General features: G+C 54.7%; 7 protein-coding genes across 7 annotated transcripts; 3 read left to right on the forward strand and 4 right to left on the reverse strand.

Moving 5' to 3' along the window:
- Positions 1–253: 253 nt before the first annotated feature.
- Positions 254–1,048, reverse strand: K437DRAFT_289828 (ribosomal protein L14). Its single transcript, XM_013390102.1, has 3 exons — positions 925–1,048; positions 772–853; positions 254–672 (listed from the first exon to the last, which is right to left on the reverse strand). Exons 1-3 carry the CDS (start codon positions 949–951, stop codon positions 374–376), a joined length of 408 nt encoding a protein of 135 aa, XP_013245556.1. The 5' UTR covers positions 952–1,048; the 3' UTR covers positions 254–373.
- Positions 1,049–1,396: 348 nt separating this feature from the next.
- K437DRAFT_162455 (uncharacterized protein) lies at positions 1,397–4,533 on the forward strand. Its single transcript, XM_013390103.1, has 7 exons — positions 1,397–1,633; positions 1,703–1,831; positions 1,898–2,364; positions 2,434–3,625; positions 3,709–3,893; positions 3,993–4,303; positions 4,391–4,533. Exons 1-7 carry the CDS (start codon positions 1,514–1,516, stop codon positions 4,477–4,479), a joined length of 2,493 nt encoding a protein of 830 aa, XP_013245557.1. The 5' UTR covers positions 1,397–1,513; the 3' UTR covers positions 4,480–4,533.
- On the reverse strand, positions 4,478–6,629 carry K437DRAFT_231806 (uncharacterized protein). Its single transcript, XM_013390104.1, has 4 exons — positions 6,080–6,629; positions 5,914–6,017; positions 5,048–5,835; positions 4,478–4,977 (listed from the first exon to the last, which is right to left on the reverse strand). The coding sequence occupies exons 1-4, from the start codon at positions 6,130–6,132 to the stop codon at positions 4,684–4,686; spliced, it is 1,239 nt and encodes a 412-aa protein (XP_013245558.1). The 5' UTR covers positions 6,133–6,629; the 3' UTR covers positions 4,478–4,683.
- Positions 6,630–6,848: 219 nt separating this feature from the next.
- Positions 6,849–8,130, forward strand: K437DRAFT_253912 (uncharacterized protein). The gene is made up of 4 exons (XM_013390105.1): positions 6,849–7,125; positions 7,319–7,427; positions 7,725–7,743; positions 7,821–8,130. Exons 1-4 carry the CDS (start codon positions 7,001–7,003, stop codon positions 7,850–7,852), a joined length of 285 nt encoding a protein of 94 aa, XP_013245559.1. The 5' UTR covers positions 6,849–7,000; the 3' UTR covers positions 7,853–8,130.
- Positions 8,131–8,439: 309 nt separating this feature from the next.
- K437DRAFT_220052 (putative rcd1 protein) lies at positions 8,440–9,747 on the reverse strand (the record flags this gene model as incomplete). Its single annotated transcript, XM_013390106.1, has 4 exons — positions 8,440–8,499; positions 8,589–8,667; positions 8,753–9,305; positions 9,372–9,747. 4 exons carry the CDS (start codon positions 9,745–9,747, stop codon positions 8,440–8,442), a joined length of 1,068 nt encoding a protein of 355 aa, XP_013245560.1.
- Positions 9,748–10,133: 386 nt separating this feature from the next.
- K437DRAFT_253915 (uncharacterized protein) lies at positions 10,134–11,840 on the forward strand. The gene is made up of 6 exons (XM_013390107.1): positions 10,134–10,620; positions 10,683–10,747; positions 10,814–10,899; positions 10,960–11,108; positions 11,173–11,417; positions 11,481–11,840. The coding sequence occupies exons 1-6, from the start codon at positions 10,268–10,270 to the stop codon at positions 11,774–11,776; spliced, it is 1,194 nt and encodes a 397-aa protein (XP_013245561.1). The 5' UTR covers positions 10,134–10,267; the 3' UTR covers positions 11,777–11,840.
- A 328-nt stretch (positions 11,841–12,168) lies between these two features.
- K437DRAFT_289831 (small oligopeptide transporter) lies at positions 12,169–14,608 on the reverse strand (the record flags this gene model as incomplete). The annotated part of the gene is made up of 7 exons (XM_013390108.1): positions 12,169–12,413; positions 12,451–13,313; positions 13,346–13,450; positions 13,592–13,648; positions 13,714–13,774; positions 13,846–13,969; positions 14,045–14,608. 7 exons carry the CDS (start codon positions 14,606–14,608, stop codon positions 12,169–12,171), a joined length of 2,019 nt encoding a protein of 672 aa, XP_013245562.1.
- Between the last annotated feature and the right edge of the window lie 1,204 nt (positions 14,609–15,812).

A 15,812-nucleotide genomic window follows, 5' to 3' on the forward strand; every position in this document is an offset into this window, starting at 1 on the left:
GATGGCCCTGAGGTTTGAAGCGGCGTAAAGAGTCCTGTGACACATGATGCGCTCTCCAGGACCCCCTTCCTCTCGCCAAGCGAACATCCGACTATCGAATTGGCTCAGTCTAGGTTCTAGAGCAATGGAGACGCCGAGTGGAGCCACTCCAAGTTCTGGGTCGGGGAAGGCCGTCCCACCCGGAACTTATGCAGAGCATGATCAGCACCCCAGCCCCGAATTGTGTTTAGACCACAGAAGAGAAAAATGTGGTAAGAGCGAAATGGTGCCGACAATCTATGGTACAAATACTGTAATGCATGCGAATGAAGATATTCTCGGCCTGCGACGCAGCCCCTGCCACTTGCCAGGCCCAACTTGGGACAATGCTGTCCTAGATGACCCTAGGGGCAAGGCTGACGATCTTTCCCCATCCCTTTTGCCTTAACTCAGACGCAACAACACCGCTGATGCGAGTGCCTAGTGGCTCTTTGCGATTGTTGAGCAGCACGCAAGCGTTGTCGTCGAAGCGGACGACCTTCCCATCTGGTCGGACGGTCTCCTTCAGGGTCCGTACAACCACCGCGTGCCGCACATCTCCGCGCCGGATACGCTGCCCACCACCTGAGCCACCATGCCCTTGGGTTTGCGGAATTGGTCGAGCCTTCTTGATGACGACTACGATCTCATCGCCTGTCCACACAGACGGGCAGGCGTGAGGGAAGAAGATTGGGATGTGCAAGGTAAGCAACGAAACCATAGGCGGAGGGCTCCCAGTGGCACTAGACCCACCGATGCGCGCCAGGCCATGATTACTCTTGTTCTTCAGCACATTGACGCATTCTGCTACCAAAGCGCCTGAATTGTCGATGACCTACGCAGCGAGAAAAGAATTGCTACGTGAGCACGAAGAAACACTCCGATCTACACTTGTTGCACACTCACCGTCATGGTCGCCTTTAGCCCCAACATCTTGAGCAGGACGCCTTCTGAGTCTCACAGGATACGTTCCGCTTCTTGCCCTTCGCCTGCTCAAAGGTGGTCTACACTTCACGCTGTACTAGGGAAAAAGGCGTGGTGTAGATTGACCTGATCGACTTGATGGCAACGTATTCAACAAGACTGAAGGGGGGGGATCAGAGAGATGAGTGTATTGCGGAACGCGGGACATGGGATTCGGAATCAATCCCTTGCCGTTTGATGAAGCCAGACGTGATAACGCGATGGGTACGCGTGCCACATTGGCGCGTCGAGACAGACGGTGCGCAACACTCACTGAATGTGACTCCGCTTCGCTGATATGTGATGCCCAAGAACCTCCTCTCACTCTGTTGTATACTCGTCTGGACCTGGACCTACATCCATACGGTACGCACCCTGCTTTCAAGGCTGAAGCTACTCTGCACGTATATACTGCCAGGCGGCTAGATTCTGCTCAGAATGGCGGCCGCACAAGACCCCTTTCAGACCTCGGCAGGAGGCGTGGCGAGCGGGAAAAAGGCTAGCAGGTACCTGACAGAGCCGACAGAGGCGCATGCCAGTGAGGCGCTTCAGAAGCATACCCCTGATATACCCTTCTATGAAATTTGACGGTCTGATGATCGCTATCTTGGCCCTTGGCGCTCATCGTGCTGTCTCAGTCACGTTTGAATGGGTGAGTTGCCATGAATACACATCGCTGAGTGCTTCAGAGGCTGAGCACGTGTGCCTGTTTGCTCTGCAGCCATTGACAGGCCTAAGAAAGATCTTCGACGAGAGCAAGGATAATGTCAAGTCTAAGGCCATCCGTTCATGCTCCTTTGGAGGTGGACAATGGACTGTGTTGCTCTATGCCCAGAGCGGCGTGGACCAGGTGAGAGCCGCATCGCGCATGACCCATGCTCAGATACGCGCTTACATGTACAAAGCCGCGCCGCAGAATGTATCCCTCTACCTCAATGCAGAGCCACTTGCATCAGAGAAGGTTCATCCTTTGATGACTGCGGTTAAGAACCCAGCCGAGCTGGAACGACATGTAGGGACGATCAAGGAAGGGGAGCAGCAGTCGAAGGCAAAGCAATCCTCTCGCACAGAATGGCACCGCGAGGGCGTGTTCCGTTTCACATTTTCCATTTACACTGCAGGGAAACTGTCACTTATCTCAAGTAAGGAGGCACTCGGACATACCTTCTCATCTCAAACTGCCAACTGGGGCTGGTCTGGCTTCTGCTCCAGAGACCGCGTCTATTACAACCATCACACAGTCAAGGAAATGGACATGTTCGTCGTTGTCGTGTCGCTCACAAAGCAGCCCAAAGCGCCAGACTCACATCGCCCGAAAGGTCACATCGTCTCACAGTCTTTGACGACCGCGATGGGATCACTCCTGGATACGCCGGATTACAGGTGAATGGAACAGTCCCTTTAATATTCTTAATCTGCAGGCTAAGCAACCACTTTTCCGGCGTCCTATAGCGACACTATATTTGTCTTCCCGCGCCAAACACGCAGGCAAGGCAAAGTGATCAGAAGCTCCGGGGAAAAAACAAAACAAATCTTCGCCATCAAGCAGATCCTTACCGCCCGCAGCGATTACTTCCGCGACCTCTTCGAGGGTGGCTTTGCCGAGGCGGAAGACAGTGACGACTCGGAGGGTTTTGATCAGCAGGATGCCGATCAGGCCGCCAACGACTCTGCACGTGCGGCTGTGGGCGACGCCGGCATGCGCAGTCTGTCACCTGATCATGATGATAGTGACGAAGGGCGAGATCGGCGCCGTGCAGGTTCGAGCGCTCGGGACACCCATCAGAGGCAATGCTCGAAAAAGCGGCGCGCAAGAGCGAGATCAAGTGGGACCGCAGGTCTGGATTCGTCGCAAGCCTTTGCCGAGGCAGATGAGGAGTTGGATTACGACGGCGAGGGTATCTTCAATGACTCGGATGCAGAGTACGAGTTGACTATGCAGGACGGCGAGACCAGTGACGATGCCAGCAGCGTCAATACCGATGAGGAGGAGCGTCAGGGAGAGGATGATCACGGCGACGGGCCAAGTCAGGCTTCAGATGGTGACGACTTGGCGGCTCAGCAAGCGAATTATACCTCGGCCGATCCCGCTGCTGCTATTCCATCAGAGGATAGGCACAACACATTTACCGCGACGCTAGCAGTCGCAACCCCTTCATATCACAGCGGATTCTCACACGGCAAGTTCAGCCCGCCACGCGAACCTCCTGCAGACGTGCCCACATTTGATGATGATGAAGACGAAGACATGGGACACGAAGACGAGATCGCGGCTGTGAGCGGTGGTCCAGGCGGCGCGCCGGGTGCAGGCGCAAACATTAATGCGAACGCGAACGCCAAGGCCAATGCCAACGTCAACGCCAGAGCAGGGGTCACGCCCGTGCTGAAGACAAGTGACCCTGCTGCCGAGCGCTCCATTCGAGCAGGCAGCGGAGATAACACATCGGAGGGAACCACGAAAGGTTTGACGAACCGGATGGCATCTCTAAGCACGCCCAGCGCAAATGCAAGGGATGCAAATGTTGCCGGCACCAGCGGTGCTGGTGAGATGGACAAAGGCAAGAAACGTGCTGCAGACGGAGATGTCAGCGCAGAACGTGCCAGGAAGAGAAATGCATTTACGGGTCGCAAGCGGCGCAAGGTGGTAAGTATGATGATAGGACCTTTTGTTTACCTTGTAGCTGGCATACTCATGAGCATGGCCCAATGCGTCTCCTGCCCCCGTAGGTCATCCGCGACAGCTACTATCCAAGCTTCTATGCTCTGCTCTACTTCCTCTACACCGACATTATCGAATTTGCCCCCCTCACGTCGTCGTATTTGGAGCTGGATGACGAGAGCGATCATGCCAAGTCGCACACATTCGACAATCCCGAAGAGCATCTGGAGGATCTGATCTGCGCACATTGGAGGTAAGTGTTCTGCGCGACATTGCGCTCCTCTGCATTGCGCATATTTCTGACATGTCGACCGATCTTTTTGTTGCACACTGGCCCACTCCAAACCCCCAGGCGTGCCGACATGATATGCACATACGCAGATCGTGCAGAGAAGGCACCGCTGTGCTCTGCCAAGTCGATCTATAAGCTGGCGGATAAGATGAACCTGCCCGAGCTCAAAAAACGCGCCAAGGCTCACATTGCCGGCAGCTTGACGGTCAACAATATTGTTTGGGAAGTCTTCAGCAGCTTCACGGTCCGCTACCCCGAAATACGGAAGATGGAAATCGACTTCCTGCTGGAACATTTCGCTGAGGTCAAGAAGACAGCCGCGATGAAGGAGCTTTTCATGCGTAGTGTTGCGCATCCTGGATTGGCGCAGGGTGAGTTTTTCATTTACAGATGACTGGGTACGAAGCCTTGAGCTCACTGGCCTGTTGCAATCCTCCCTCTGCATCACGCACACGCAGTGTGGCCGGACTTGCTCAGCAAGCTCGAATATAAGAAGATCGAAGCGGAAGAGGCAGAGGCGCACGCGTCCACATCAGCAAGCGAGTAGCATAACAAGCATGTGAAATGTTTTCCGGCCGAATCGTTAATCTCAATGACACTGCAAAGTCAAAAGACCATCGGATTGATCGAACAAACGTTCATGAAGACTGTATCTTATAGCCCAGCACAGAAGGGCCAACAGCACTGCGTGCAAACACTATCAGATTGCGTGTGTTTGGAGTTGGAGCCTAGTAGAGGAGGAAGCCGGCGATCACAGGTTATCGAGATCATCGTCCTCCTCGTCCTCGTCGCTATCAGCCTGGTCGAGCCATTCGAGGAACGGCGCAGCGGCGCGGCGGACCTTCTTGCTGGTGTCCTTGTCGACGTATTTCTTGCTCGTGTGCGTGCCCCAGTGCTTGACAATCTCCTCATCCAGCGCGTCGATCTGGTACAGCGCCATCAGCAGCTTTGGGACGCCGCTGGGGACCAGCGAGGGTTGTTCAATGCCCGCAAGGCGCTCGAGGCCGCCTAGCAGCGACTTCTGGTGTTTCTCCGAGGTGGTCATCTGAAGCAAACAAGCATAGCATCAGAGCAAGCCCACGAGCTTAAACCAGACGAGCGATACGGTAGCTCACCTTGGCAATGACGGCCTGGTACTTTCCCATCTCTTTGACAGCGTCCTCGGTGAAGAGAGACTGCATAATCAGCTGCACGGAGCGATGCTTGTTCTCGATGCCGAGCTCCTGAGCCTTTTTGTACACTTCTGCAGCGGTGCATTCGCCGCCCGCAGAGCCACCTTTCCGGTGTTCGGTGAGCCACACTCCGAATTGGTAGTACGGGCTGTTCTCGTCCTCGGCCTCTTCGTCGTCCTCGCCAGCGGCGAGGACGAGGGAGGATGTGATGCCTCCCTCCAGCGCCTTAACGCGGGCTTTGACGGCTGCCTCCGACGTGTCGACGCTCCACTCGTCTCCGCCGTTCTCCTTCGCGCGCTGCTCAGCAGTGGGAATCAGAGCCGCTTCTGAGGCAATCTTGGCAGTGAACTCGTCGTCGCTGCCACCGTTCTCGCCATCATCACATCCGCCATCGTCAACGCTTTGGCCAGCAGCCTTTCCAGCACCTTTGACACCCTTCTTCTTCTTGGGCGGAGGGTGGTTGGTGATGAAAGTGGTAAGCTTGTGGCGCATATCCACGTCCGTCATCGCACCGCAGGCCTTGCAGTCACGGTGAATCATGCCATCCTTGCTGATCTTGAGGTCCGTTTCGGGGTTCTTGCAGGCTTTGCAAAGTACAAACTTTTCAATGAAGCCGTCAAGGAGCTCGCGCAGACGGACAGCCTCGTGCGAGCCGTTCACAATGTAGCGCTCATTCTTTTCGTCAAACTGAGTCTGTGCGCCAAGCTCACAGCCGAAGAACTTGGTCGGGTCTGCAAAAGAGTACGCACGGCCCGTATGTTAGTGGGAACGGGGAAGCGGCTTGGCTGCTCGATGATGTAATGGCTCACAAGACGCAGGGCGGGAGAGGGCCCTACCAATGTCCGCCATGTTGGGGATGACAGTCTTGATGCCGTTCCCTTTGCCCTCAATCTTGGTCTGAAGCAAGGGCATGCTGTTGAGGGAACTATAGTCAGATTCTGATGTAGACTGGGTATTAAGAGCACAAAAACGCACCGGTATCGATAGAACTTGTCATCGACATCTCTCCTGATGTTGACGACAGCCATATTGACTACTGATCACACTCTTCTCGCAATCTACGAATGAGTGAGACTTCTTTGCGCTGCTACGGTGGGCGTACCCTTTGTGCGAATGCACGCTATATGCTTCGAGGGTTCGGAGTGAAGGGACGCAAGTTAGAGAAAGAGGTGGCTAGCAGCGGGTCTCAGCCAAGACAAGCATGGGACTTCTGCTGCCCTTGTTGTGATGATTAGCGATGACAACAATTATTCCTTTGGAGGAATTCGAAGGGAGGTTTGGCTCTTCGAAGGGTGGAATGGTGGCGACGACTGGAGTCCGGAAGGATGATGGGCAATGGAGACATGTACAGCGTGCTCTTGCCGCTTCGCTGGGAAGGCCTGCTGTTGCGACTTTTGTGCGGGGGAGGTTTGTCAAGATGGTGGCAAGCTTCGCTCTGCCGTACTTCTTGCTGATGGTTCTGGTCGATTGGAGAGGGGTTGATGCAGACTTTGTCTCCTGCATTTGATGGCCGTCAACGATGAAGGTTGAGAGCATGCAAAAGGGCAACTGAATGGATGCTTTTCTTTGCGTTGACGCACTGTGATGGCTGCATATGCCCATCTCCTGCGGCTGAGGGAAAAATTTGGTTGAGGCTCGCTCTAGTTCTGAGATCGAAGAGCTAGTGCGGAACGAAACGGATCAACAGGTTCCATCTTCTGCGATCGCGCTCCAGACCACTCACTCTTCTCGCCAACCTGGCAAGGTCCTCTAGGCTTCGACAAGGTCGATCCCTCGCAGGTCATAACTTGTATCTCGAGGGGGCCATCAGTTGGAAGTGGCTGTTCGTTGCACGTAGCATCTGAAAGACAGGAACACCTCGAAGAGACAAGCAGAAAGACACCCTCTCTTGTCACAATGGCGCTCAGAACATCAGTCGTCCGCATGGCCGCGTTCCGGTCCTCGCCCCGTGTCGGTGCGCCGCACATCAAGCCTGCCTTCCAGCCGCACGTTGGCAGGTTCGCTCCGGAGAACGTCTTCAAGTGAGTGCACCGTTTCCGTAAGGGGGTAAACTAGGCAATTAGAATACCAGCCAGAGTCGACACATCGGGAAGATGCGAAATGCTTATTCACAATGATGCAGCGATATCTGACGCTGACTTCCTCTTCGTCTATTCAATCCACTCGGCTTCGCTTTGATCCTCCTTTTTATCTTATGAACCTCATCTTGGACAGGGCTTCTGGCGCACTCGCATTCTGGGGCGTAGCAGGCGCAGGAGGCGTTGCCCTCTTTTTGAGCGGCGTTCCGAAGTTCAAGCACGACGTTCTGCTGAAGATTCCATTTGTGAGTCTACGCTACTGGTCATGGGTTTGCAGACGTGGACAATATGGACTTGGTGCAGAGAAAAGTCTACCAGTGTCTCTCATATGCAGAGTGACCCCCAAAGGCCTTGTGTTCGGCGGCTGTGTGATTCGGACACCATGGACTAATCTCCAAGGACCGCCCCCAGGGAGAACAAGCGTGCAAGTGTTGAGCTGGGGGTTCATCTTGCTCAGTCAATCGTCTCTTTGTGAGCTTGTTGCTGACCAGTGTTGCGTCTTGTTCATTCTTGCAATTTTTTAAATCTCCGACGCCCCATAGGTCAACCAATACTTCCAGGGTACGTTCCTCTCCCATCCTGTCCTCGAATGCGAAGCTCACCCATGGTCGTCCCTCTTTACACTTCCGACGCTGCAGACAATACCCCGGACTCAGACAAGCCCTTCTAAGCGCCTCGTTTCGAAAATCGTACAGCATTCGCAGTATTACTCGGCTTGGCTTTAGAATGTAGCAAGCAACGCCTCTACACTAGATCAACATCAGCCTTCCAGTTGCCATTCTGATTACGTAGTGAGAAAGCTAGCTAGGCTAGCCGACTGCATGCCGTACAGCGTTTGAGAGGCGATCGGTAAAGTGTGTATGTTGCCCTTAAACCCATGTACCTCCCCTTCAGACTGGTGCAAGACACTAGCGTTGGTAATGCAAGTGTCGGTGAAGCTCCGAGAACCCCGGCGAGCGTGCTGTTTGCGCAAATGAGGACCTGCGAGAGCATGTGGCTGGCGAATACCGTCGATGGAAGCGCGTATTTCTATTTGAACGGTCGACGTTTGAGCGCGCTGAAGGTGACAGCTTGCGAGGTGATAGTGCAACCGACGCAGTGGAACAATTGATCCTCTTTCATAGCATACTAATACAACGCATGCGTGATTCGTGCATCCAGCTCACATTGATGAGCATGCATGCCACAGCCCGTTGGCAAACCAGCTGCCCTTCCCCAACTCTCTGCTAATGCTGAGGCAAGCGAGATGCCCAGGGCTCAGTTCTCCACCCTGTCGGAGAGGTTGAGCAGCAGCGTCGCAAGGCATCGCTTTGTGATCTGTCAAGGCCGTCCACATCAAGCGCGTCAATATTGGTTATTTCTTTGGAAGGCAATTCGTTCAAGGCTAAAGGCGAAGGGAGGCTCACATGGTCGTTCTTCAGCAGCTGCGAAAAGGTAGCATCTCTCAGCGGACCTGGCAGGCAAGCGCGTAGTGCCTCGCGTGCTCTGTTCGAGAGTGATGGAGCCCCTGTCAGCTTTGAAACCCCAATAGCGAGTTGACCAAAGACGCGTGGCCTGCGCTGTCACTCACCTCGAGTTATCGCTCAGACGCAAATAGCATCGCACAACGTGCTTGAGAAGACGCACCGCTTGCGTTTCGACAATCTGGTTGACCATGTTGCTCAGCACGGTCCCGACAGCGTAGAAGCGCTCGTATGTCTGACAGATGTAAGCCAAACCAGTGTCGTCGAGCAGGATCTTCTGCACAATGAAGATGGCAACTGTCTTACTCAGTTCCGAGCCCGTCTCCATGATACGTAAGCAGAGTGGGATGATCTCGGTTGACAAAAGGAATGTGATGACCTCGGTGTTGTCATTCTGCTTGACCAGGGCTCCGATCACTCCCAGCGAAGTGAGACGGAGATACTCGAATGGCCGCGTCTTGGATGTCGTGTTGAGGAAAGGGTAGAGGAACAAGGGGATGTGCGCTTGCAGGAACAACCCTCGAGTCTCGTTGTGACTTGCGATGCATTGTAGCAACGCTAGGGCGTTGCACACCCTGTTCGATGCATGCGCCGTCAGCGCCGGTGGAGAAAGCAGCGGGTAGACAGAAATAATCTCTTGCAAGAGGGAAGTCATGACGCCTGAAAGGTGAATTGCGGTCAGCAAGTCCCATCTTGCAGAGAGCAAATCGTATCGTAACGACGTACCAAAACTGTGCCAAAGCACTAACGCTAGATCTTCGTACTGTTCTCGCTTCTTGCTGAGCTCGAGCAGAGCATTTTCCCTCTGCGCTGAGCTCCCGGGGGAGTCATTCAATACCGCTTGCCCTTGGCCAGGCGCATTCCCCGATTGGTCTTTCCCACCAGCACCTGTCGCAGAAGCAGCACGTGGATCCGGGCGCTGGCAAAGCTGAACGATGAGTGGATACACCGACAACGCTGTCGTTGGGGTACCACCGGGGCCGGTGCCAGCCGGAATGGACGGGCCTGACGCCGGAGCAGGACCGGCAGCTGACAGCATCGAAGGTGCGAGCTCGACACCGGCGAGTGATCCTCCTTGATTCGTTGATGATGGCGACGACATGATGGCGATGTGTCCTCGTATGCGTCACCAGTCCACTCAAGTCTCTTTGAAAATTTGTTGCAGTAGCTACGCCACCATCGCCGTGCTCCCTCCCCCGATCGCACGTCTCAGAGTAGATCCAATCTAGCCCACTACTCCAGAATGCGCATCTGCGGGCATGTGAACGGCGCTTTGCAATGATAAATCCAGAGGATGCGTACACATAGCAGGGATTGAAGTGTGTGCGAAGTTGACGCAACCTCCCATGGGTCGTGAGTGTAGTCGCTGGTGACGAGAGGGGAGACGGCGGCGACAGCGCCGCAGCTGTGAAGTTGCAGTCACATGGCCCCAGCATTTCAATCTGGGATCTCAATCTCAATAGCCTTTACTACAATCGACATCGTCTCAACCCATTCGTCATCAACAACACTCTTGTGATGAAGGCTGCACTTCGTTCGCGCCATCCTGGAACTCATGGACACTTGTGCTAGTCTGATTAGCATACCCAGGACGAATCATTGGAGGGGTACGACACTCAGCCATGTCAACCAGCCCAGGAAGTAACGCCTCGGCGCCCGGCGACCAAGCCGGTTCCATCGACACTGGCCTTGGGGCAGGTGCTCTACAAGCTTCCGGATCGACAGTTCTAAAAGCACCCGTTGATGTTGTCGAAGGAGGCGCTGATGCTGCTGACGAGGATGGGCAAGACGCAGTGGATGATAGCAGCGTGCCTGTGCCACTTGATGGGGGCGACATGACGTACGAGCAAGCAGAGAGGGATGCGGAGGCAGAAGGCGGTCTTGCAGATGGGGACGATGCTAACCCAATACAGTCAGGCTCAGAGGGAGAGGAAAATCAAGGTGGAAGCGCAGAGACAAGCTTAAAGAAAAAAAAGTGTGTGGGCTTACCCTTGAACGAAGCCCAGGCTTGCTGACGTCCCTTCTCGCTCCTCACAGGAAGAGAAAAGACAGATCTACAGAAGAGGAGCAGGAAGAGGAGCGAGAAATGACCCGAGCAGAGGGTGAGGCTTGAATTTGGCTCCACGAGAGGATCCTTCATCCTGATTGGGCTTGTTTCGTGGGAACAGTTTCGCAGGTCCGGATCAATGCACAAATCGACGCCGCCCTCAGCGTCGGCAAGAAGCGACCAAAGAAGCGAAGGACAGGCGAAGATGTGCGTGCTGATCTTATTTTTCCTCATGGAAGACGTGCCTGACGCGTGTATGTCGAATAGGATCTCGATCAACTGGCCGATGAAGAAGTGGAGAGGCTCAAGAATGATATGATCGCTGCAGCCGACGCGGACATTGAAGCAAATGAAAAGAAGAGGCCGGCGACAGAGAAACTCAAGCTGCTCCCAAAGGTTGTCAACACATTGCAAAAGTAAGGCGGCGTGCCGAAGTATGGCGCTCCGGTTGTCCTGACACTCTTCACTTGGGCCCGGCAGAACCCACTTGCAACAATCAATCTTGGACAACAATCTTCTAGAGGGGGTAAAGCGGTGGCTTGAACCTCTGCCGGATCGCTCCTTACCTGCACTCAACATTCAGCGGCAATTTTTTGCAATCTTGGAGAAACTACATGTGGACGAGATAAGTCTCAAAATGAGCGGTCTAGGCAAGATTGTGCTCTTCTACAGCATGTGTCCCCGAGTTGATGCGAGGATCAAGAGGATCGCAGAGAAGCTGATCGGTGAGCTTCTTCCACGAGCCTTTGCCGAGGTGCCATTCCTGACGACAGCCTCGCTTCTCGCAGAGGTATGGTCGCGGCCGATCTTGAAGCGATCTGCATCCTACCGGACACGCAACGTTCCGCAGTCCAACCGAGAAATCAGGAGGACGTATCGGAACGAGGCTCAAGAGATTCAAGCGCAGATTGATCCAAATCGTCGTCACGTCACAGTTCCACAGGCCGTGCAGACAGGGTATACCTACGCACCTCGGGCTACTGCTGGCGCTGTTGGGCAGGAAGAAAGTCACCAGGCGCGCCTCATCAACCACAAGAGGCTTAATGAGTTCAAAGGCAAGCTCAAGGCACACAAAAAAGGCTGAGTGTGTCTTGTGAGAGTTTGCGTCGTGTATAGTAGGCATTGGGTAATCCATCATCGTAAAATTATAAGACTGCCGGTAGGCATCTCACATTTCGAACCTATCAAAGCCATAATTCTCTGGCGCACACCGCCCTAACACTGGACTTCAGGCCTATGAAATGTTCCAGCTTGCCCCTCCTTGTCATTTAGCCAGGACGAATGGCAATTGCGTGAAAGCGACGGAATCATCCTGCATGAGCAAATAGATCCGGGAATGCAAAAATACAAAGCATAGCAGTGCAGCGAGGAGCATGGCTCGAAGCGAGAGCGGATTGGCAAAGGGATAGAACAGGCTGTTATCGGGTACCTCAAGAAGACAGCCCGGGCCGAAACGAGCGGGCTACGCGTCAGGTCTCAAGCCGAGCGTGCGGAAGGGCTGGGGTCCCACTGTCCGTCGGGCGCGGGCGCGAAGCCTTGGTCCGGGACAGGGTAGCGGACCAAGCCTTGGCCGTGCAGCGTGTTCGCTTCAATATTGTTTCCCCACCAAGGAATGCCCGTCTCGGTGTAGAAGACGTTGTCTAGCGCCGGGGCGCGGGGATATTGTAGCGCGGGCGTGATGATGATGACGGAGATGGCCGTCCCCGAGTTACAAAACCGCGCTAATGACGTTGTTGTACGACCCTCAGAAGACTGGACGCTTCTTCCTGAGAAAGTACTGGAAGAAGAAACCGACGGTGGCCCAGGCAGTGTATGAAGGCGCAGAGGCGGGAGGGAAGTAGCCAGGACCAGAGAATATGATAGGCCAATTGATGAAGCAGACAAACGACTTCAGGAACTTGCGCGCGAGGAAGTATATCGGAATCGGCAGGAATGCCCCGATGGCGAACATGATGTTGGTGTACTGGTACCGGGCGCCCTCGTCGAATGCGTGGCGCGGCCCGATGAGACCCCAGAGGATACTGGCGGTGTAGAAGGTGCGTGCGTAGCTGCACGTGAAACGAGATGGGTGCGCGTCGGCAGTGCAGAGGCCGGGGACGTTCTGGAAGATCCAGGCCATGACACCGAGCTGCACAAAGACGGAGAGGATCTCCGCGATCATCTGGCCGGCGAACATCGTGCGCGGGGGCACCTTCATGTAGTGGCCGAACATGAGGTCGCTCAGGAAGGTGACAGCTTGTACCATGGTGATGTAATCGAAGCACTTGAAGATCATCATGGCCGCTAGGTGGCCTGGAAGCATGTATCCGATGATTATCTCCGTGATGACGTTCAGGCCTATGGTTGAGCCGGTGATGACCGAGATTATCGCGAGCAGAAGGGTGTAGATTGCAGCGAGGATGAGGGCGATGATCAAGGCCAAGACTGGCAAGCTGGTCGAGTAACTGCAGACGGCGGGGACGGCCATGTCGAATGAAACGAGGAACGTCGCTGTGTACCACCAGACAGGCGCTTCCTTGTAGCGAGACATGAGGCGAGCGTGAATGTCGGGCTCATCGCCGATTGTGCGCCGGAACTGTTTGACAGTGCCCTTGCCATAGAAGAGTGAGACGTGAACAAGACTCACAAGATGGCGCCAAAGCCCCAAGCGTACGAGACCATGAACGAGCTAGGCAGGTACGGAACGGAGTATGTTTCGTACGCCGCCTCTTCCAGTTCGCCGTTGGCACCGAGAACGTGAGTCGAGTTGAATGGATTCCTGAAGCGGTCGTAGGACAGACCCGACGAGTAGGGGATGTATGCACCATACAAGTAGTTCTTCGCGTGCAGCATCGGTGAGATGAAACAGATGGAGAACATGAAACCGGAAGAGATGTTGGCGATCGAGAACCAAGGTTACCAGAGCGGGGAGCCTAGGTATCCCAGGGTTGACCAGTCCAAAGAGATCATGTTCAAACTGTAATCCAAATGATCATCAGTGACCGTTCTGAATTCAAACTCCCGTTGCTGATGGAATCGCACCCAATGCCTCCGGTACCGCCAAAGACCATGTTGATGCCATAGTTCTCCGACGTGATCCAGGCTGAAAGGGGTAGAACGCAAAATCAGGTCCTCAGGCGAGTCCCTTCATGTATGCGTGCCAAAGGAACGTACTTGGCCAGCTAAAGTAGGTCAAAGAGGTGAAGAGGTACACAGGAACAAACTCCCAGCAGAGGATTGCGAGGAACACAGTGACGAACATGTGGTTTCGCGACCACTTGGAGCCCTCTGCGGCCTCCTGGGTGTGGTGCAGGGTGTTCATTGGTGCACAGTTGGGTAGGTTGGTAGGCCAGATCATAGCCGCGGGTCAAACGAGCCACTGGCGGATGAAGCCGGCGTAAGAGAAGCCGGTGAGCTGGGTGGAGAGCCTGAGGAGGATCTGGTATCCTGCCGGAATCTCCTGGTGGTAGTATACCTTTTGGACAGTCAGAATCTCGGTGGCGTATGCCTGGCCGTAGGCCACTGTGGCCATGACGGTGATCAGGGTGTGCTCTTTGATGTTGAATGGGCCCGGGTTGATGAACCAGCCCAGCGGCCATTCGGCCTTGTATGGGATCAAGGCGAGCGCCTTGCCGAGCGGGAAGGCTACCAGCTGGGCGATGATACACGTAATGGAAGTCAAGGGCGACTGGAAGATGAAGAACTGGTTGATACCAGAGATGAGGATGGTGGAAACGATGCCCAGGAACCAGGCGCCGAGCTTGTTGACGGGCATCGACGGATCATCAATGTTCGTCACGGCAGCGCGGACCTCTGGGTAGATCGAGTCCTCCTCGAGGACGCCCTCGAAATCTAGCTCGGCCGTTGGGTCATGCTTTTCGAGCGCCGCCTGGGCTGTCTCGATGAGCTCTGGGTAGAGGTTGGGGTCATTGACCATGTATGTGGCAATGGCTCTGGAGATGTTGGCCTCAACTTGCGGGATATCCTGGACGCGCGGCAGTGCGTCTTGTTCGCGATCTTGTCCTCCTGGGAGGAGTGGCGAAATGATACAACTGCAGCTGGCAGCAGAGTTGGATGGCTTTTAGTCAACGAGTTCACTCCATTAACACGAACGCCCTCCTGCCTGCGTATTCTTGGCTACACTGACCCGGTACGGTGAATGCTGCTGCCCCATCTCGATACAGCTGAGCGTAAGTGTAGGTCGGATCCCCGGATGGGTCGTAGCAGGTGGTCACGAGGGGCGAAGGAAGCGGCGCGCATTGCAACGCGCTAGTTTATGCATATATCCCGCGAGCTCCAGTGACCAAAAGAAGCTAGTAGACGCTGTGCTCAATCAGATGTAGGTGGGGGAGTATGTATGGGGGTGGCTAGTTGTATGTACAGAAGGACGCGCTTGAAGAGGAGCAACAGTGTAGAGACCGAAGAAGACGGGTGAACCTGTTGTGAAGGATGGAAAGAAACAGATGACGATACATTCAGCTTTGTCACGGCAATGGGGCCCACCATCGGCACATGAGGGTCTCCCCTCTCCCCCTATCACTCATGCTCGACTCTGGTATATGGACCTGTATGTTCCTCAGACTTGGATGAACCTAGGCATCCTCCCTCCCTGCCTTCGTAGAGTGCATCTGCACCTCGGCGTAATTGGTTTGCATTAAGCACCGAAGGACCGCAATTGCTGGCAGCGCACCAGAGCATAGCGCAGAGAGAGGACGAGCAGGTGGGAACCGGGAACAAGGGCATGTGCTTATCTGCTGCTGGCTGCTTCGACTGCGCGAAAGGCCGACTTGTCCAGTGTTCCGCACCCAGCGTGCAGCTGTCAGCAACCCTCTAATAAGAACGACTCACATGTCCCTGACTGATAGTGCGTTGTTCCTCGTCCCCGCAATGAGCACCGCCGCGCAGGAGTTTCTTGTGATCGTGCGTCGTGACAGGGATTCCGCTGCACGCAGCATTGATTTGTTGCAACTGAAGGGGGTAGAAGAGTCGAGAGATAGGATCGACACGGAAGGGGGACGCTGATGAGTGATCCACATTTACTGCGAAATTTGAAGTGCCCAGGTCCCATCAAAATGACCTGGAGATCGCACCTGTTCTGACGAGTTTGTCCGTCCTGTTGCGACTCGCGACACGTGCGGCAG

Source organism: Tilletiaria anomala, assembly GCF_000711695.1.
Source record: "Tilletiaria anomala UBC 951 chromosome Unknown K437scaffold_7, whole genome shotgun sequence".
NCBI classification, from domain to species: Eukaryota; Fungi; Basidiomycota; class Exobasidiomycetes; order Georgefischeriales; family Tilletiariaceae; genus Tilletiaria; species Tilletiaria anomala.